The sequence below is a fragment of the Drosophila kikkawai genome, chromosome 2R, assembly GCF_030179895.1.
Source record: "Drosophila kikkawai strain 14028-0561.14 chromosome 2R, DkikHiC1v2, whole genome shotgun sequence".
NCBI lineage: Eukaryota > Metazoa > Arthropoda > Insecta > Diptera > Drosophilidae > Drosophila > Drosophila kikkawai.
Window position 1 is genome coordinate 21,951,262 of NC_091729.1, and position 18,525 is coordinate 21,969,786.

Here is an 18,525-nt window from a genome sequence, read left to right on the forward strand (position 1 = left end):
AGGTACACAATATTTCAAATTGAGATTAGACCTTCGATTAAACAAATAAATAACAGAAACCCAGAACCCGAAATTCAAAATGCTTAGGAATTTTAGTTAATGATATTTCCCAATGCCTCGCTTTATTTCTTTATATCTTGCCTCTTACGATATTGTATTCTGTGATGCAGTCTTATGATGCTAATATTTTTCGTTGACGTCTTCAAAACGATCCCAAACAGGCGTTGCAGTTGGGGCAGAACTGGGAGGTCTTGTAGCAGCAGTTGCAGCAACATGGAGCACAAACACAGGGCCAGCAACTGACGGATGAGAGGCAATAAACAGAGTATTAATTACCAGTCACGATTCGGTCATTATCTTAACTGTGATTAGAAAATGCACATGTATTTTATACTTACAGGAAGAGGCAGAGCATCAAGGCCAAGCAGTAAGTTTTTCCAGTGGCATGGCGCTCCACTCGAACTCGAATCCTGGCGTTGCAGTAGGGACAGATCATTCCCCCACCGGGGGTGTCCACCACAACACTGGTCTGGTGCACAACGGTCACTGGAAGAGTTGGTGACAATTGTGCGGGCACCGGCACCTGCGGATATACGCCATGTGGCGATGCAGTATCCAGCCTTATCTCCGGCTGTGGATCGGTATCAGGTTCATCAGAATATGGTGGAGGGGAATCACCAGATTCCGAACTCAACTGATTGTAACTCATTGCCGATACGTTAAGACAACTTATCCTAATAAAACTCCTGAAGCGAATGTTGCAAATAGGCAAATGGCGCCTTTTCTGAGCTTGGGAGAGAGCGAGACAGCTATTAGAGCACGCGAAGTTAGAGTTGTAAAACATATATCGATGGTATCGATAATATTTATGGTACAGTCCACCATCTTTAAAATAATAATACAAATAAAAATTACCATTAATATAAAGGTTTAATGGTTAATTTAACCATTGTGGTAATGTTAAAACTTTAAAGTTTTCAAAAATTTGTTTCTAGATATAATAACTTTTGGATAAACTTAAAAATGCCATACCTAAGCACTTCAAGCCACAACGTTGCCAGATGCAAATAAATACATAAATTCAAAGCAAGAGAGTATTGGGAATCCCCCTGATTGGCTTTAAAATAACTTTATTTCTTTATTTTCTTTACAGCTTCTTATAAATACATATGCATGTACATATGTATGTATATATTTATGAGTATCGTTATCAGTGTTCCAGCATATATATGTAAATACATATATACTAAATATAATAAAAAAAAGCATTACCTTTTTAATGTTTTTCGTTTATGGAATTCTAAATTGAATATGCTTGATTCTGTCAATGTTTATGAATTGGAACAGTTCTTAATATAAACTAGATTGAAAACACAGATTTTAGAAAAGTTTTACTGTTTTTGGAGAGTTACCCAGATGTACATATGTATGTATGTACAAAAATAGGATTACATACATATTTAAATCCATATAAATATAAATCATATTTGAGGATATTCATGCCGGAATGTACATTTTATTATTTATAAATATATATTAAATATTATATATGAATTGTATGTATTAGTCCGACCCACATTTTTTGGTGATTGATGTTCTTCAATACGTTGACAAGCGAAATTGGCACTTGGAGCAAATCTGTGAGGTTCGATAGCAGGTTTTCATATAGCATGGAACGCAAACGCAGGGCCAGCAACTGTGTATAAATTAGGGGGAAAATAATAATTAAAATGTACAAGCATAATAATTAAAATTACACATATTTATGAATCATTTATGACTAATCGGGTTCTGTTGAAAATACGAATTGATAACAGCATACAAACAGTACGCATTCTACAGAAAAGTAATAATAATGTTTTCTTGTTTTATTATAAAGAGCCTGAGTTTTTTTTTTTAATATTTTTCCTTTACTTACAAGCCAAGAAAGAGGAGCGCTGAAAAACAGTAAGTTTTCCAAGACGGATGATACTTTGCCTCGACGTGAAGCAGGGTATGGCAGCGTGGACAGTGCGTCTCACTGGATGAGTTCATAACAACACTGGTTTGTACCGTGTGCACCGGAGCCCCAGCAGAAGATGAAGCCACAGTCATGGACGAAGACTGGGTCGTCGTCATATGAACGGGCTGGTGGACATGGTGTTGTTGGGGCGGCGGCTGATACACATGATGTTGCGCCTGCGGCTGATAGTGGAAAATTTCCTGCGGCGGCGCAGTCCCTGGGTACGGCGGCGGGGGAGAACATTTTTTATTGTAATCCATTCCAGCGGCGAAGCCTATTTTGTAATTCCGGGATCCGAGTCAGCAGTACCGCTTCCCTGAACAGCACAGAAGCTTATGCTGTGGCAGTACAATCGTTGAAAGCTCAGCTCAAAAAATGTTTAAAAATTATCAGCAGAGTAGTGTTGGCACTTTTGGTTTGTTGAGAATTCGTGAGGAACTATCGGATTAATAATATAATGAAAATATTCAAAAGTGGGACTCCCACAAAATGCTTTGCTTGAGAAAGCTTTATTTGTTCATCTAGTTTAGAGTTTTCTATGCATTTAGTTAAGATGATTTCGATTTGTAGTCTTAAGTATATTATTTTATTTAAGTGATCCAGCAAATCTTATAAATATATGTATGCATCGGCATACAAATGTATTTGAGGATATTCATATGAATATGTAGCCGAGTTTGGCGAATATTTTTCGCTGACGTCTTCAAAACGATCCCAAACAGGCATTGCAGTTGGGGCAGAACTGGGAGGTCTTGTAGCAGCAGTTGCAGCAGCATGGAACGCAAACGCAGGGCCAGCACCTAGAGGATTAGAGAGGAAGGGAAAGATTAAAATATTGTATACCAGACACGATCGAATACCCATTTCCTGTGAAAAGTACATTCATATGTACATACTTGGTGCAGTTTCGTTTTTGTTTACATTTGCTATAATGGAGTTCATTTATAAGCAATGCTATATTTGTTCTTTAACAGCTCATTGGGGTTTTTTATAGATCATTTATGACGAATATGGTTCAGTAAGGGTCCTTAATAAATTGTTCTTAGATAAGAGAAAAAGTAGTAATTATATCAGAGCCTGTATTCTTTGCTTTATCAGCACTTCATGGTAAAAAAGTTGAATTTGAAGATTGAAAAAGGTATTCACAGTGGGCAAAACATATACTTCAAGATTTGTAGAGTTATAAGTAATCATTGTGCCCACTGTATGCATGCTCAATCAACCGTAAATCACCACCGTACCCCAAATATGCCTGATTTAAGGTGACGAAAACGGTGTTCAGGTGCTATTAAATTGACCGTAGCTACACATATGCATATGTATGTATTGTATTACTTACAGAAAGAGGCAGAGGATAGCTGCCAAGCAGTAAGTCTTGCCAGTGGGATGGTGCTCCGCACGCACACGAATCCGAGCATGACAGTGGGGACAGATCATTCCGTGGCCGGGTGAGTCCACCAGAACTGTGGTCTGGTGATGCACCACGCTTACCGGCGGCGGAGCCGGAGCTACGACCTGGGCCGGAACCATCGGCATTGTTGGAGGCATCGGCATTGGAGGATACAGGTGCTGCTGCTGTTGTGGGTGATCCATCTCGTGCGGTGGGGCTGTGGCCATGTCATCCGAGTAAGCCGGCGGAGAGTTCACCCGTTTGTAGTCCATTGTCGCGTTATCTATAATACTTGGAATCCCGGCACTTGGGCTCTGAGTCAACAGTACTGCTGCCGACGCGAATACAAAAACGAATGGATTGGCAACACAAAGGTAGAAAGCTCCGGTGCCAAAATGCATGTGCTTCGCCAATGGCAATAAAAAACGACAGTTGCTTTGCTGCGCGTTGAAGGGAGACGACTATACGATCGCGTGGAGCTTGCACTTATCGATAAGTAATCGCTGAATTACAGCGATAACAATATCTAATTTAAACTTGGAGAAAGCGGGTAATTAAATTATCAGCAGGGTGCTTTACAGTAGATCCTCGTAAAAAAAGAACTGGTTTGAATCTGGGTAAGTTTAACAATAAGTTAATATTTTATTTAAATACACTATTTATTTTATAAAATCCTTTATTCCTGTTTTCGAGCTTCCTTGGTAATTGCTTCTTTAACTCCTTCAAATGGTGTATGATCCTATATGGCACCCACAATTGGGACAATAGTGTTCAACATTCTTGCAGTAATTGAAGAAGTACGGTAAACATACAAAAGGCCAGCAGCTGATGGAGAAGATCCATTATTTATACTTGTCCAGCTAGGTGACAAACTCCCCACACCGACTCACCAGCAAATATACAAGGTCAGGGCGCACAGATGGGTCTTCCGGGTGGCCGAGGTCAGCAGACTGGTGACCACCTCTCCCTTGCAGGACGGGCACCGTACCCGCATTTTCTGCCAGCCAACTGTCAAGGGTAGTGCGGCGCCCGCCCCCACTCCGTTCAGGGTGTAAACAGGTATCTGGGTCACCACCACGCCGCAGTCCGCAGGCGGCGACGGTTCCGTGTCCGTAGTCGGAGCAGTGGTGCCCACCCATGTGGTGTTCATGTTTGCGGCGGGACAGGCACTGAAATCGGTGGCCACTTAATGACACCGACGCTATATCGCGGCTCGTTATCTCATTTCTGACTAATCGACAGTTTCTTTTTTTTTTTTTTGTATATGAAAACATTTCAAACCCTAATAGCAGTGGTGAGGGGGAGTTGTCATTTGCAGCACCTTATCGATTGCCCCTCGTTCCAGTGACTTTGTACACTTTAATCGCTAACATTAGGATAGTTCAGATTAGAGTACATAAATAAATAGATTTGGTTTCCCAAAAATGTAAAAATATAAGAAAAAATGAATAAAAAAAACTAGAAAAGATTTTAAAGAGATATAAGAAAAGGATATAATTTTGATCTTATTGATATTATCTGGTGGTCTTTGCAGGGCAGTGATTGTTTTTAAAGATTTTATGTTTATTTTAACTTGATATAATGCCCCTATTTTTTTCTGTGCATGTTTAGTGTTTCATTTTAATTTGTTTACTAAAAATAGTAACTGTTGTACTGTAAGGTCAGCGCTCAATCGATGCCAGTCGGAGTAACAAAAACATAATAATGAAGTTCTTCGAAGTTAGAAAATGGGGTTCACAGATTACTTAGACACCTTGAATTTTTCAGATAACTAATCAGGTAATAGCAGGTTTTAGACTTTTGTGAGTGGTTTATAGTAATGAAGTCATAAATTAATTTGCTTAACTCCTGAAATTTTGGTTTTATGGAATTGAACTTTCGTAGAATTTTTTGAAAATATATTTTCTACTATAAGATATTTTTTGTAAATAATGTACATATTCTAATCAATTTTATGGCAATTACAAGGATGTATATTTTATATAATTATTTTAAGTAAGAAAATAAATTGTAGAGTCTATAATATAAACTGCTTAAGATTCCATAAGAGTTTATAGCCCCGTAAAATCAGGTTTTTATTATATCATAACAATACATTTTTTAAAATACTTTATGAGGTAATAATCAATAATCCTATATACCTTTATCGTCATTATCAATCTTGAATTTTAAGCTGCAATATGGCAGTTAAAATCCCCGTTGCAATTATCACCAAGCTACAGGTGGCTATGACTAACTGAATGCCATTTGAACCTTCCTAGAATTTTTTCCAAGATATTAAGTTCCATCTAATCAGAAGCTGGCGGGTGTATTGTGGCTGCTTTTATGACCAATCCAAGTGATTAAGTTGCCACCACCGTTAATTAAGTTAGGTAAGCAAGCCAAGTTAAACATTCGCATTTCCGTTCTCCGGCTTGAATCTCATGTTTAATGTGTGTGATTAGACAAGAACATATTTACAGTTTTACAGTTTTTCGTTGAAATATGGCATGGTTAATGGTTAGGGATCTCCTATAGATCAGATTTTTAGTTCTCGTAGGTGCCAATATAGGCACTGCAGTTGGGACAGTAGTGATTGGCATTCTGGCAGGAGTCCATGCAGTACGGCAAGCAAACGCAAGGCCAGCAGCTAAAATATAGAGAGATGGAAACAAATATTGATTACTTATTTAATTAGCTAGTTTGTCAGAGGTTCCTCCTAATTGCCGCACTAATTCCTATTGGTACAATACAAGGCCCCCGAGGGCACCCGTTCCAGTCGCTCGGCTTGCTTGTTTTCAGCCCGGCCCCATCAGTGCCAACGCTATCTGACTCAACTCCAGTTCCAGTTGCGATAACAATGTTTTCTAGTATATAGAAACCTATTGTACTCGCGATAAGGTGTCGCAAGTGCTCGACACAGGCGTAGCTTTAGCTATTTTTAAGCAATAATAATGTCTACACAGACATAATGTCGTGGAGTAAGGGGGAGTTGTAAAATTTTATAGTTGCTATAGATTATACATTTATTTTGCTATATCCCCTTGCTTTGATGTATCTGATAATCTATATAGTCATGTTTTCAACTATTTATATAAATATTAAATATCTGTCTTCAATTTTCCATCCCTCTTAATATTTTCCTGGCTACGCCCCACCTGCCGTTATGTACATTTACCAACTGCAACAGGTGCGGCAACTAAAAAAAGAAATCTGCGATCAGATGACATGGTCTACTCACATGAACAGGCACAGGATGAGGGCCCAGCAGTGCGTTCTGCCGGAGGGTGTGCTCTTAACGGTGGTCAGGACTTCGGCATGGCAGGAGGGGCAACGGATGCGGGTTGGACCATTGCCGATGGGCACCAAATTTGAGGTGGTCGTGGTCTGGATGATCACAGTGGAGGGTTGCGGCGGCTGGGGCATCGGTGGATACAGCGGCGGCTGGGTGGGGCCACCTGGCTGGTAGGTCTGGGCGGGCGTGAATCCGGCCTGCTCACTGTACGGCGGAGGCTGCTTGCTGTCCATAATTATATGTCTCTCTCTCTGGATTATCTGGACTCTCGATTTTATTTCGAACGAACTGAACCGATCGGGTTGATGGTTAGCGCTAAACTGAGGAGAGAACTGGAACTGGAGCTCCCGCAATACCTTAACATACGGATTCCTATCTTATCGCTGCTGTCTGATAGCTCCTCCACAATGGGGGTTTTCGTTCTAACTCATAAACGGATATCTTCTTTATTGTGCACTTGATTTAGTGAATGCCGTCGATGTTCCTCTAAATGCGAGATGGATGACTCACAGGACTGATACCCGATGATTAAGTGCTAGTTGAGGTGACAACTTGGCATGTTTGGGAAATTGAATTACTTGGGTTTATTTGTTTTGGAGAAATAACAAAGGGAGGAGAGTATATATCCCACAGGTTATTGCTCTCACGCTCTCATCTGAATACAAATTGTAATTTAATCTTTTCAGCAGGTGCGTAACCTGCTGAGATATAAACTTGTACCGGTTTCAGCATTGCCATGCCATTTCTCCAGCCTACATTTGATCTCATGAGCACTGCAGTTTATTTTTTACTAAATTCAAATTACGTATACGTTTGAGAAATTACGTATACGTACGAAAATTACGGGAGATTTCTATTTCTATTTTTGTTGAATTTTTAACCATTTACAGAATTTTGAATAACTGCAGCTGGCTAGATCGACTCGGCTGTTGATGCTGATCAAAAATATTTATGATTTATAGGGTTGAAATTGATTCCTTCTTCTGCTAAAATTATAATACCCTGCAATGGTACAAAACTTCAAGATTTACTTTTATTTATTTTGAAAATTTACCTTCACACCTTCCTGGCTCCCAATGGGTTAAGCTGACTATATTTTAACCGTTGCTTTTTATGGCCAAAAAGCTCGATTTGCCACCCACTCGAAGGCAGCTTTACCCGAAGCTTTTGGCATTGACTTGGCGTTCAAGTGCAGCCGTTAACATCGCAGCCATGAAAATAGTGTTAGGCAAATACTAGCATGGCAAACACATACTCCGGGGGCTTGACAAAACAGATGAACAACTGGTTTGGCCAATTCCAATACCCATTGCCCCCTGCTCTCCCAACAGACTCCCCCTCCACTGCCACAACTGCCACTTTTTGATGTTTTCAATGTTTCAATTGTAAAACAATAAAAAATAACCCAATTTATAGGCAAATAGAAAACCCGCTTCGCGTCAGTTCGACAACATGAGCCGGCAGCTAAAGTTCCACCTGCAAGCGCCCGAGATGGAGGAGGAGTTCTCCACGGATCTGGTGGAGATCAATCTGAATCCCAGTTGCGGCCAAACCAAGCCATCGTCTTCAGCCCAGGCTCTGGACCAGCTGCTTCTGGCCACGCCCCCGCACCGAGGCTATCCCTACGGCTATGCGGAGGACTCTGAGCCGGAGACGTACTTCTGCCGGAAGAGCAACTCTACGGGACAGTTGGCTGAGAAGGTATCGCCACCGCCGCCGGCGGCCACCAACATAAGCTGCCTGCGTCAGATGTACTGTCCGGAGTGCAATGAGCGGTTGCACGAGCAGGGAGTCCGACTGGAGCGACTGCTGACCATGTGGTGAGTGTGGCAATAAGTGGAGATAAATAGGGGAAGAGTTATCTAAAGGATTTTAATTAAATTACCAAGATTGCCTTTATAAACTTAGGAAACGTGACTTTCCAGTTAAGGCACTCCAGCCTTCAATATCATGAAAAACAACCTGTTCTTCTCTAATTTTTCTTTAGTTCTTTCTTCTTTTCACAATATTATTTTGGTAAATAACATAATTTCATTTTCGTTATAATTTCCAGCTGCTTTGCCATGCTGCCCATTTATCCCTGCTGCCCGAGACGCACGAATAACGATTGCAGGGTCATTTGCGGCAAATGTGGCTACCTCTTGGGGGCATGGAAAAGACAGTGACAAGGAAGGCAGCGGCGAGGGAATGGGCATGGGAACCGGAGTGGGTGCTCCGCATTTAATTATTTGTTTTGTTTAGTTTTTAAGCATTTTTTTGCTGACCTTGCGGCGAGTGAGATGAGCGTTGTGATGAGACTGAAGAGCCGAGGCCAAAACAAAAAAAAATCAAACACAGAATTGTTGATTTCAGCATTTACTCTCTCCGTGTTTTTCTCTTTCGATTGAAGAATTTCTCTTTATTTGAATGAATTTATTAAAATGCCGCTGGGATTTGCCAAAATATTCGACTGGGCCAGTCGCAATGTCTCGTGGGAACGACTTGGATGCGGATTTGGAGGTGGATCTCCAAGGAGCGGGGGACACCAATTCGGCGGCCACCACGGCCACGCTGGACGAAGGTCCTCGGAAGCCGCAGGTGCGATTTTTTAGCATTGGACCGAGTAGCTATCAGGTGCGGTGTCCTCTCTGCCAGCAGAATTCCAAGACGGAGACTGTGGAAATGACCGGGGCTTTGGGTCAGCTCAGCTGTCTCTTGTCCGCCTTGTCCTGGTAAGGATTCATAACATTATGATTCTATAAATATTTACCTTATTTCCCTTTAAATTTAGTTGCTTCCCCATCTTCGCCTTGACCTTTGTCTACTCCTGCCTCCAGAGTCGCCTCAAGACAAAGCGGGTTTTCTGCAGCAGATGCGGTGGCCACCTGGGCTTCCACTGGCGTCCCACTTAGTCGGACTTCCACTTAGTAGTAGCTCTCTAACGATCTATAAATAAACCGGCAGCTGTTGTCAAATTTTTTAATAAGTTAGCGCACACTTGAATTTATTATTCGATCATCACTTGGTCAGGCAGTTAGGCGGTGCCTCCAAAGAAGCATTGCGATCGCTCCCACTCTCTGGCGCGCTCTTAGCACGCATTTCGATGTAGATACAAATGCAGATACAGATACATTTTTCGGGGGTCTCTCGATTCAGTTACCTTCTCACCGCGCTATGGCCAGCACCGAGAGTCTGGACGGTAGTGCCTTCGAGGGCGACATCTCGCAAGTGCCTCAGGTGGGCCACCTAAAGACCGAGCCCCAGGAGCTGGAGTGCCCCGCGTGCCAGGAGCTGCAGATCACACGCGTGGAATTGGAGGCGGTGACCGTTCTACAGAAGATTGCCTGCTCGCTGAATGTGCTCCTCTGCTGGTGGGTTTTATATAGTACAAGTGAGGTCAGAATAATGGCACAAATGAAGATATATATAAAGATTTAATTCTTTTAATTTAAATTAAAACTATTGTAACTAATGAAGAGTCTTAAATATTATCAGGCTCATTAATTATCTATACTTAATTCGTCATAAACTATTAGATAGTTCTTTCAATTTATAAGACTGTTTTAACTGTTCCGATTTTGTGCCAGAATTGTCATCATTATACAAGTGATATATATTTACTATAAAATTATATTATGTTTCTTAATAGAGTGCTATTAATTTGATTATTTATGATTAAAATCCTTCAAATATCATTAACTTTTTATATATACATATATCCAAATCGTTTTGATGGTAGCTTATGTTGTTGGACTTCTCTTTAGTAAGAAACTACATTTTAATCAGTTTTTACCAAGTTATAGTATTTAGTTCCCAATTTGTTTCTTATATGCTATTATTCTGACCTAAACTATATATTTCTACGTGTATCACCACGTGTATAATCCTATATAACCACATGTTTTATCTTTAATAACTATTCTATAACCATATCCCTTAGCAATCCCATACGCTGGCGGGGACGACATGATGTCAATCATTACTGCAGCTCTTGTGGCTGCTTCATAGGACGCAACATCACCCTCAGTTGGTACAAGCGGACCCTGTTCCGCCTCCAAAGAGGTGAAGTGGAGGACAATGGACGCTGGCAGAGATTCCGAAAGGTAGAGAAGGAGCAGCTAGACGAGAAAAAGTTGGGCAAGCAGCGAAAGGCTCTGGAATCAAAGCTGGCTAATGAGAATAAATAAATAAATTAAACGAAAAATTATTTAAGTAATATTTCCAATTAATTTATGGTTTTAAATAATTAATTTAAACAATTTTAAGGTCCTAATATTTATTTTTCAACACAAAGCATTGTGTGATTTATAGAAACTATGCAGGTTCTCCGATCAACAGGTAGTCTCTCCGCTCTTTAGGTTTGCCCTGCTCCCTCCTGAAGAGCCGAAAGCTTTTTCCAGTTCGGTTTCGTCTGGAAGAGAGTGCGAATATTGGCAAAACAAAGCAATGAAATGGAATCGCCGTTTGCTTTGGACTCTCATTCGTAATGCTTATCGGGAGGTGTCTCGGGACCCATAGGAACCGGGCCCCATTCAGTAGAATCGTACAGTTTGTGGGGAGAAGATCACGCTCTAACTAATTTCACCATCTAAAGAAACGTAAAAACTAAAGTTTCTCCTTGAAATGTGGGCCATTCTTCTACTTCTGCTCCTGTGCCTGGGCCTGCTGTACAAGTATGTGAGGCGTCACTATACCCACTGGCAGCGATTGGGCGTGGACGAGGAGCCAGCTGTAATCCCCTTCGGGATAATGGACACGGTGATGAAACAGGAACGGAGCTTGGGCATGGCTTTGGGCGATATCTATGCCCGGCACGAAGGCAAGATTGTGGGAATTTACATGATGAACCAGCGGAGCATCCTAATCCGTGATGCCCAGCTGGCACGCCAGATCATGACCAGTGATTTTGGCAGCTTCCACGATCGCGGGGTCTATGTGGATGAGGAGAAGGATCCGCTGTCGGCCAATCTCTTCAACCTGCGTGGCGCTTCCTGGCGGAATCTGCGCCACAAGTTGACGCCATCGTTCTCCTCGGGAAAAATCAAGGGCATGTTCGGCACCATTGACGAGGTGGGCGATAAGCTGGTGCAGCATCTGGAGGGGGTTCTGGACCAAAGCGACGAGGTGGAGATCAAGGATGTGATGACCACGTATGCGGTGGATATTATTGGCTCGGTGATTTTTGGCCTGGAGATCGACAGTTTCAGCAATCCGGAAAATGAGTTTCGGGAGATTAGCAGCTCGGCGAATAGGGACAAGTCGCTGCTGCTCAAGATCCACAATATGTCCATGTTTATATGCCCGATGTGAGTAATAGTTAGTACTTATATATATGTATATATATATGGTGTATATGCGCAGTACTCAACACTTTTATTTAATAAATTATTGTTCGAGAGATCAGCAGCTCGGCGAATAGAGACAAGTCGCTGCTGCTCAAGATCCACAATATGTCCATGTTTATATGCCCGATGTGAGTAATAGTTAGTACTTATATATATGTATGTATATATGGTGTATATGCGCAGTACTCAACACTTTTATTTAATAAATTATTGTTGCACTTAAGTTGCTATACTTGCATCTATATTTAGATGAGTTTGCATTTCAAGAGCTCACATATTCTTAGCTAGAAGAAAATCGTACACAAAGAGACTCTTTATTTTGATATCAGTACTTCTATTAAAATATACAAATAATATTTTCCACACATGGTGAAATTAGGGATTTATGGTAAGCCTGAATACAAGGATTTTCTTTGTTTTGGGACACTGCATTCACTTAGAAATTAAATTTCTCAAAATTGATTTCATAACAATTTTACTAACTATATTTATTTCGATATCCTTTCAGGATTGCCAAGCTAATGAACCGCTTGGGCTATGAGAGTCGTATCTTGACTTCCCTCCGAGACATGATGAAGCGCACCATTGAGTTCCGGGAGCAGCATAATGTGGTCCGCAAGGATATGCTCCAGCTACTCATCCGGCTGCGAAACACTGGAAAGATAGGCGAAGATGACGATCAGGTGTGGGATATGGAGACGGCCCAGGAGCAGCTCAAGTCGATGTCCATCGAGAAAATTGCCGCCCAGGCTTTCCTTTTCTACGTGGCTGGATCGGAGTCCACTGCTGCCGCTTCTGCCTTCACCCTTTACGAGCTGTCCATGTATCCGGAGCTATTGAAGGAGGCGCGGGATGAGGTGGATTCGGTGCTTCAGAGGCACAACCTAAAGCCCAAGGATAAGTTCACCTACGAAGCTGTGCAGGATTTAAAGTTTTTGGATCTTTGCATCATGGGTGCGGTTTGAAATCAATTTAAATTGTGTGGAAAAGTATACTTTTCATAATACTTTTGGACATATTTTGATTGATTTAAATTTACTGATTGTTAAATATTTATTTTCTTCAACAGAAACCATTCGTAAATATCCCGGTCTGCCCTTCTTGAACCGCGAGTGCACTGAGGACTATCCTGTTCCTGGCACAAACCATACCATTACCAAGGGCACTCCCATTTTGATCTCGCTCTTTGGCATTCAACGTGATCCTGCCTATTTCCCCAATCCCAATGGCTATGATCCGCATCGCTTTGATGCGGACAACATGAACTACGATCAGGCAGCCTATATGCCATTTGGAGAGGGTCCCCGTCACTGCATAGGTGAGGAACATTGATCTCTATGGCTATTTGGACTTTAATTATAATTCTATTTCGGTTTGTACCAGCTCTACGCATGGGCAAGATCAACTCCAAGGTGGCGGTGGCCAAGGTTTTGGCCAATTTCGATCTGGTGCAGGCTCCACGCAAGGAAGTCGAGTTTCGTTTTGACGCTGCTCCAGTTCTGGTGACCAAGGAGGGTCTGAAAGTCCGCTTGACCAAGAGGAAGTGGGAAAAGTAATATAAAAATATTTCTTTTTTTGGGATTTATAAAATGGTGTATATATTTTTAAAGGTTAAAGGCAAATATATGGTAATTATTTTACTAATATTTTTGAGTTTCTCTTTAGATATTGTAGATTGATTTACAAGCTGTTTAACTAAGAGTCCAGTCCAAATTTGTAATAAACTTTTGAGGGTATATAATATATGTAGGTAATATGGTTTATAGCTTAAAGCTCTCTCTTAATTGAATTCAGCTTAAGATTTTGTGAGAGAAAAGTATACAAACAAAGCGAAACCAAACATAAACATAAACAAAAACTAGTAAGCAGCTGATTGACCCGCAAACGTGTTATGGGTTTACAAAAACTATACACTGATCATGAAAAGTATTAGGCCGCCTAAATAAAATTTTCTAAAATGTTATAACTCAAATCAATTAAAAAAAAAAAAAACACATCAAGCGAATATGTATTCCATATTTATGTATGACTAATATCTCGAAAGTCTCAAAACTATTGAACATTTGGAGGAAGTATCCAAATTTCGAAACAATCTCCATGTGGTTGATGTATTTTTTTTTAAACTGCTCCATTTATTGAATAAACAAATATTCGCAGAATGTTTGGCTGTCGATCTGGTTCTGGTTGAGGGGCCACCGCACAGAATAGATGACATCATGGGCTCCATGGTCATCGACAGAAGCATGCCATTGTTCTCCCTCTCTCTCACTGGCTGGGAATCATTCTCTTAGATATTTTGACTCTCCCGATCTCTTTTTCGTTCTCCACCGGCTGGGCCTGGCCTGCTCGCGTCTGGTGGAGATCAGATAGTCAGTGAGCATGGAGCAGCATCAGCAGGTGGAAAGGTTGCGGGTGAGATTGGTGCCCGCCAAGACGGCAGAGGAGCGCTCCAGGAATATCATAGCCAATGTGGTGGTGGACGATGGCCTGGTGCCCTTTATCGATGAGCAGGCGGCGGAAAAAGTGACTCTTATCCACCAGGAGGCAGCTGCTCCTGCTGTCACCAGTGCCTCCCAGCAGCCACGCCTCCGTTACTATGCCGTGGGCCCATCCACCTACAAGCTGCAGTGTCCCCTGTGCCGGGAGCGAAGTCAGGCGGCTGTGATGAGGGCAGCCAGCTGCAAGGATGCCAGCATGTGTCTCAGTTTGCTGTCATGGTAAGGGGGTTCCCTTGATGTAGAATATTCTAATTTTTAATATTATTTCTCCTCTTTTATTGGTAGTATCTTCCCGCTCTTCTGGATCTGTTGCGTCTGCACCTGGTGTGGCTGCAACCGGGAGTGGACCACCAAGGGAATCTATTGCAGTTCGTGCGGCGGCAAAGTGGGAATCCAGCGCAAGGCCAAATAGTTCATTCATCGAATCAATTAAAATAATGTTTATTAATGCCAAATATTTCACTTTTCTGCTATAATTCTATTACGCACCTAACTCAATTAAAGTCGCACCATAAATCAATTCTCTTGAAGCTCTCTTACTTTGTTCTTGGACTCTTTAAAGCTCTTATTTTTAAGACACTTGGAGAAAATAAAACTAAGTGAGGGGAAATTATATATTATTTCATTTGGAACACTATTTAAATACGAAATTTAAAGTTTAATTAGTTTTCCTTGAAAGTATGATAAGAAAAAGTATGGATTCTATTCTGATTTTAAAATACGACATATTTTCATAACAAATAGAGATACAAATATATTATAAAGTTTTTTCTCTCTGTGTATTCCCGCTCTCTTTCCATATCCAAAACAGGTTGTCCGCTTGTCTGGCCAAAAATTCGCTTTCAGTTCAATTGCAGAGCAACCATGACGACGACGCTGCCGGAGAAGGCGACGGAACAGGAGACAGAGCAGGAGGCCCGGGAGAGGGCGGCCAAGGCTCTGGAGGATCAGCGGGAGCGTAAGATCTACGAAAACTTTGCCACACCGCTGGCAGGCACCTTCCTCAATCTGCCCCGCGAAGCTGTGGAGATCAAGTGCCCCGCCTGCGGCATCAAGGATCTGAGTGTGGTCCAGAACGATCTCAAGTGGTGGGCCAGTGAAATCAATCGCATTGTGGGCTGTCTTTTTGTGTGGGTATCTTATGATATTTAATCCTTGAAAAGTATACCTCATTGAGAAAGTCCTTTTGCAGGACCTGTTGCTGCTGCTGCTGCTTCAATTACTATGTGCCCTGCAAGCAAACGGACAGGAGTCACTATTGCGGCAACTGCGGCTGCTACTTTGGACGCTCCATGAAGCGACGGGCACCCCTTAAATTAAAGGCAACCACCGACTAATTTTCACATTTTTCACATATTTTCAAAAAACCAGCCAGGAAAACACCCACCCACAGCGACACCATATGAGACGAAAATAAAACCAAAATAAAACAGAAACTGAATCATATTCTCTTGTATTTACTCTAACTTTCTCTTGGGGTTTCTCTCTTCTGTGATTATTTATTTATTTTTTAATTTAATGGCTTTTGATTCTCTTCTTCGCTGGCCTCAGTCTTCGTTTGTTTTTGAAACCGTCAACACCGCACCTCTCCGTCCATTAAAATGGCTCAGGATCCCAAACCTCTGTACTTTGCCGTGGGTCCTGGCCCTAATGAGGTCACCTGTCCCTACTGCCGCACCAAGGCCACCACTCGGGTGGTGCGATCCTGGCTGCGTTGCTGCACCAAGAGGCATCACTGTGGCGCCTGCGGGGAGTATCTGGGCGTGTACCGGCGCCCACAGCTGTAGGAAGCCAGCGAAGATGTCATACGATCCACACATTAACCTGATTGATCATCACATGGAGAGAAAAATATTTAACGAAAATTGATAGCTTTTTCCTGTCACTTTTTTTGAATAAAATATATTTTATATATTTATTAAAAAGGTATTTAATTTTCTTAAAAAGATTAATTACAATTTAAGTAAGAAAGAAATTTAAAAACAAATATAAACCCAACAAGAAGAGCGGAAATTCTCCGTGCATCGTTTGAATTTTGTAATCGAGAGTAATTTAAATATTTTCGATGTCTTAACTTAATTACTCGACCAACGCCTCTGCGAGAAACACACACAACACACGAGAGAATTAGAGAAACACTGAGAATCTGCCCAGAGCAAGAGAAAAATCTCTGATTTTCTACATTTCCGATCTCTTTGAATCGATTTCGCTTTCAGTTGCCGCTCGTTCTCCAAAGAACTCACATCGCCATGACCGTCGACGAGCCAGAGATTGTGGCCATTAGTGTCAGTCACAAACAGCAGGTGGGTTACCTCAGGCAGGACTCCACCTGGCTGCAGTGTCCTTCCTGCGAGAAGTACGGCATGAGCGTGGTGCAACTGGAGGTGGTGACCTGTCTCCAGAGATTCCTGGGATTCACCAAACTTTGGTAAGTAAACACAGCAACTTTAAATGGTTAAATACAGTAATTAAATATTTTTTTTAGTAAAAAATGGCCTGGTCGTCAGGACATCAATCACTACTGCCTACACTGCGGCTGCTTCATTGGGAGATTTGTCCCCGTCAACTGCACGGAACGTTGCCTCTCCCGATCCGCCCGCAAGCAGGCGGCCGTGGATGAGATGACCCTGAAGACACGCCCCAAGGACTGCGCCGAAAGGGCTCAGAAGTCCAGGGAAAAGATCCTGGCCAAGAGGGAGAAAAAGAGGGCCGAGAAGGCGGCCAAGGAGGCGGGCAAGGCCCAAGAGCAAACCCAAATAGCTGTGCACCAATGAGGCAAGTCAAGTGGTTTCTGTATTGACTAGGGCAAAGCTCTGCGCGGAAAGCTCTCCCCCCTTGCATTACACTTACTTGTTGACACGAACAATTTGATTATATTAAATATAAAAAAAAATTAAACACTATTGCTCGGCTTAATATTCGTGCAACTTCCCGGTTTGGTGGCCACGAACTCCCTGCTGGGCTTCACGCATTTCTTCTCCCTGTCGTAGATGCCCAGGAAAGCGCGACAGTTGGAGCAGTACAGGTAATCGCGAGTCTCTAGGAACGCCAGGCAGCACAGGGGCCAGCAGGCGAAGATGCAGGTGGCCAGAGCTCCAGTGGCCGTCATCTCCGAGGCGGTCTTGATCAGCGGCCGTTGGCTGAAGCCGCAGCTGGGACAGAAGATGTTGCCCTCCGCCGGCGCCCAGTGCGTAATGGATGCCTTGAAGCTCTGCTTGCGGGTCACCTTCTCCTTTTCTTCGAAACAGGAACAGGACTTGGACCCGGAGCCATGGTTGTTGTCCACATAGGCGTTAGCACTTCCGCAGTTTTTTTTCTTGTTGGCTAAATCTGGTTATATTATGATTACCCGAAGGTGTTTCAAAGATCTTCCTAATAAATAAACTTTCCCACTTACAATTGCTGACTGCCGCCGTGGCCATCTGTGTCTCAGAGAGATCTGTTCCGTCGCAATTTTTCCCTATCAGAGTGTGCAAGTTCTTGATCTTCTCCTTGGCCACTGCAAAGACCTCGGGATGATCCCGCTGAATGTGGAGCACCATCTGGCCAGGGTCAACGGGAGAGCACTGGATCTCCTTCATGCACTGCAAACAGCGCAGAGTTTGCACGTTGTTGAGTGAAGGCATATTGTTGCGTATGAAAAATCTTTGTATGTATGTTGTTTTGTCTTTTCTGCTTGTGATTCCTGGTTCAGGTTACCTGGTGAGTGGAGAACCTAATGACACCTACGCCTGTGACTCCTTAGCTGCTATCAATCAAGGTTTTCTTTTTTGAGAAAATTTGATGGATTGGCTTTACTTGGGAAAAGAAAGAACCCCTTGCCTTGTAATTATAAGAAATTTTCATTATATTCACGAAATTTGATCTTCTATCCGAAGGATATTAAATTTTGTTTATAACTGATTAAGTTTAGCATAAAACAAGAAAGAAAGCTAACTTTGGTTAGCCAAAGTTTGTATACCCTTGCAGGTAACAATTAAAATATATCATAACTAAGCCAAAAATGCATTAATTTCGATTCGGAAAGCAGTTTTGTG

At 42.1% G+C, this 18,525-nt stretch overlaps 13 protein-coding genes across 14 annotated transcripts; 8 read left to right on the forward strand and 5 right to left on the reverse strand.

Annotated features, from left to right (window-relative positions):
* Positions 1-107: 107 nt before the first annotated feature.
* Positions 108-779, reverse strand: LOC108076268 (lipopolysaccharide-induced tumor necrosis factor-alpha factor homolog). The gene is made up of 2 exons (XM_017169016.3): positions 399-779; positions 108-299 (listed from the first exon to the last, which is right to left on the reverse strand). Exons 1-2 carry the CDS (start codon positions 707-709, stop codon positions 203-205), a joined length of 408 nt encoding a protein of 135 aa, XP_017024505.1. The 5' UTR covers positions 710-779; the 3' UTR covers positions 108-202.
* A 1,689-nt stretch (positions 780-2,468) lies between these two features.
* On the reverse strand, positions 2,469-3,788 carry LOC108076207 (lipopolysaccharide-induced tumor necrosis factor-alpha factor homolog). Its single transcript, XM_017168941.3, has 2 exons — positions 3,342-3,788; positions 2,469-2,802 (listed from the first exon to the last, which is right to left on the reverse strand). The coding sequence occupies exons 1-2, from the start codon at positions 3,662-3,664 to the stop codon at positions 2,706-2,708; spliced, it is 420 nt and encodes a 139-aa protein (XP_017024430.2). The 5' UTR covers positions 3,665-3,788; the 3' UTR covers positions 2,469-2,705.
* A 216-nt stretch (positions 3,789-4,004) lies between these two features.
* LOC108076547 (lipopolysaccharide-induced tumor necrosis factor-alpha factor homolog) lies at positions 4,005-5,308 on the reverse strand. The gene is made up of 2 exons (XM_017169459.3): positions 4,283-5,308; positions 4,005-4,217 (listed from the first exon to the last, which is right to left on the reverse strand). Exons 1-2 carry the CDS (start codon positions 4,540-4,542, stop codon positions 4,115-4,117), a joined length of 363 nt encoding a protein of 120 aa, XP_017024948.1. The 5' UTR covers positions 4,543-5,308; the 3' UTR covers positions 4,005-4,114.
* A 123-nt stretch (positions 5,309-5,431) lies between these two features.
* On the reverse strand, positions 5,432-6,998 carry LOC108076546 (lipopolysaccharide-induced tumor necrosis factor-alpha factor homolog). Its single transcript, XM_017169458.3, has 2 exons — positions 6,613-6,998; positions 5,432-6,021 (listed from the first exon to the last, which is right to left on the reverse strand). Exons 1-2 carry the CDS (start codon positions 6,897-6,899, stop codon positions 5,919-5,921), a joined length of 390 nt encoding a protein of 129 aa, XP_017024947.1. The 5' UTR covers positions 6,900-6,998; the 3' UTR covers positions 5,432-5,918.
* A 907-nt stretch (positions 6,999-7,905) lies between these two features.
* On the forward strand, positions 7,906-9,024 carry LOC108076227 (uncharacterized). The gene is made up of 2 exons (XM_017168970.3): positions 7,906-8,486; positions 8,720-9,024. The coding sequence occupies exons 1-2, from the start codon at positions 8,119-8,121 to the stop codon at positions 8,829-8,831; spliced, it is 480 nt and encodes a 159-aa protein (XP_017024459.1). The 5' UTR covers positions 7,906-8,118; the 3' UTR covers positions 8,832-9,024.
* A 48-nt stretch (positions 9,025-9,072) lies between these two features.
* Positions 9,073-9,635, forward strand: LOC108076228 (uncharacterized). The gene is made up of 2 exons (XM_017168971.3): positions 9,073-9,377; positions 9,437-9,635. The coding sequence occupies exons 1-2, from the start codon at positions 9,073-9,075 to the stop codon at positions 9,555-9,557; spliced, it is 426 nt and encodes a 141-aa protein (XP_017024460.1). The 3' UTR covers positions 9,558-9,635.
* Positions 9,636-9,792: 157 nt separating this feature from the next.
* On the forward strand, positions 9,793-10,852 carry LOC108076257 (uncharacterized). The gene is made up of 2 exons (XM_017169007.3): positions 9,793-10,016; positions 10,586-10,852. The coding sequence occupies exons 1-2, from the start codon at positions 9,820-9,822 to the stop codon at positions 10,830-10,832; spliced, it is 444 nt and encodes a 147-aa protein (XP_017024496.1). The 5' UTR covers positions 9,793-9,819; the 3' UTR covers positions 10,833-10,852.
* Positions 10,853-11,194: 342 nt separating this feature from the next.
* Positions 11,195-13,636, forward strand: Cyp6d2 (Cytochrome P450 6d2). Of its 2 annotated transcripts, none has more exons than XM_017169430.3 (4): positions 11,195-11,951; positions 12,499-12,944; positions 13,060-13,308; positions 13,374-13,636. In XM_017169430.3, exons 1-4 carry the CDS (start codon positions 11,269-11,271, stop codon positions 13,544-13,546), a joined length of 1,551 nt encoding a protein of 516 aa, XP_017024919.1. In that variant the 5' UTR covers positions 11,195-11,268; the 3' UTR covers positions 13,547-13,636. The 2 variants fall into 2 exon arrangements, with proteins under 2 accessions (XP_017024919.1, XP_017024920.1); XM_017169431.3 differs by lacking the exon at positions 11,195-11,951 and adding an exon at positions 12,021-12,118.
* Positions 13,637-14,359: 723 nt separating this feature from the next.
* On the forward strand, positions 14,360-15,008 carry LOC108076133 (uncharacterized). Its single transcript, XM_017168861.2, has 2 exons — positions 14,360-14,707; positions 14,774-15,008. The coding sequence occupies exons 1-2, from the start codon at positions 14,370-14,372 to the stop codon at positions 14,898-14,900; spliced, it is 465 nt and encodes a 154-aa protein (XP_017024350.1). The 5' UTR covers positions 14,360-14,369; the 3' UTR covers positions 14,901-15,008.
* A 342-nt stretch (positions 15,009-15,350) lies between these two features.
* LOC108076259 (uncharacterized) lies at positions 15,351-15,929 on the forward strand. Its single transcript, XM_017169009.2, has 2 exons — positions 15,351-15,618; positions 15,681-15,929. The coding sequence occupies exons 1-2, from the start codon at positions 15,353-15,355 to the stop codon at positions 15,823-15,825; spliced, it is 411 nt and encodes a 136-aa protein (XP_017024498.1). The 5' UTR covers positions 15,351-15,352; the 3' UTR covers positions 15,826-15,929.
* A 116-nt stretch (positions 15,930-16,045) lies between these two features.
* On the forward strand, positions 16,046-16,384 carry LOC108076267 (uncharacterized). The gene has a single exon (XM_017169015.3). It carries the CDS (start codon positions 16,090-16,092, stop codon positions 16,273-16,275), a length of 186 nt encoding a protein of 61 aa, XP_017024504.1. The 5' UTR covers positions 16,046-16,089; the 3' UTR covers positions 16,276-16,384.
* Positions 16,385-16,595: 211 nt separating this feature from the next.
* LOC108076220 (uncharacterized) lies at positions 16,596-17,406 on the forward strand. Its single transcript, XM_017168962.3, has 2 exons — positions 16,596-16,916; positions 16,974-17,406. The coding sequence occupies exons 1-2, from the start codon at positions 16,738-16,740 to the stop codon at positions 17,260-17,262; spliced, it is 468 nt and encodes a 155-aa protein (XP_017024451.1). The 5' UTR covers positions 16,596-16,737; the 3' UTR covers positions 17,263-17,406.
* LOC108076219 (uncharacterized) lies at positions 17,264-18,217 on the reverse strand. The gene is made up of 2 exons (XM_017168961.3): positions 17,886-18,217; positions 17,264-17,818 (listed from the first exon to the last, which is right to left on the reverse strand). The coding sequence occupies exons 1-2, from the start codon at positions 18,112-18,114 to the stop codon at positions 17,382-17,384; spliced, it is 666 nt and encodes a 221-aa protein (XP_017024450.1). The 5' UTR covers positions 18,115-18,217; the 3' UTR covers positions 17,264-17,381.
* Positions 18,218-18,525: the final 308 nt, after the last annotated feature.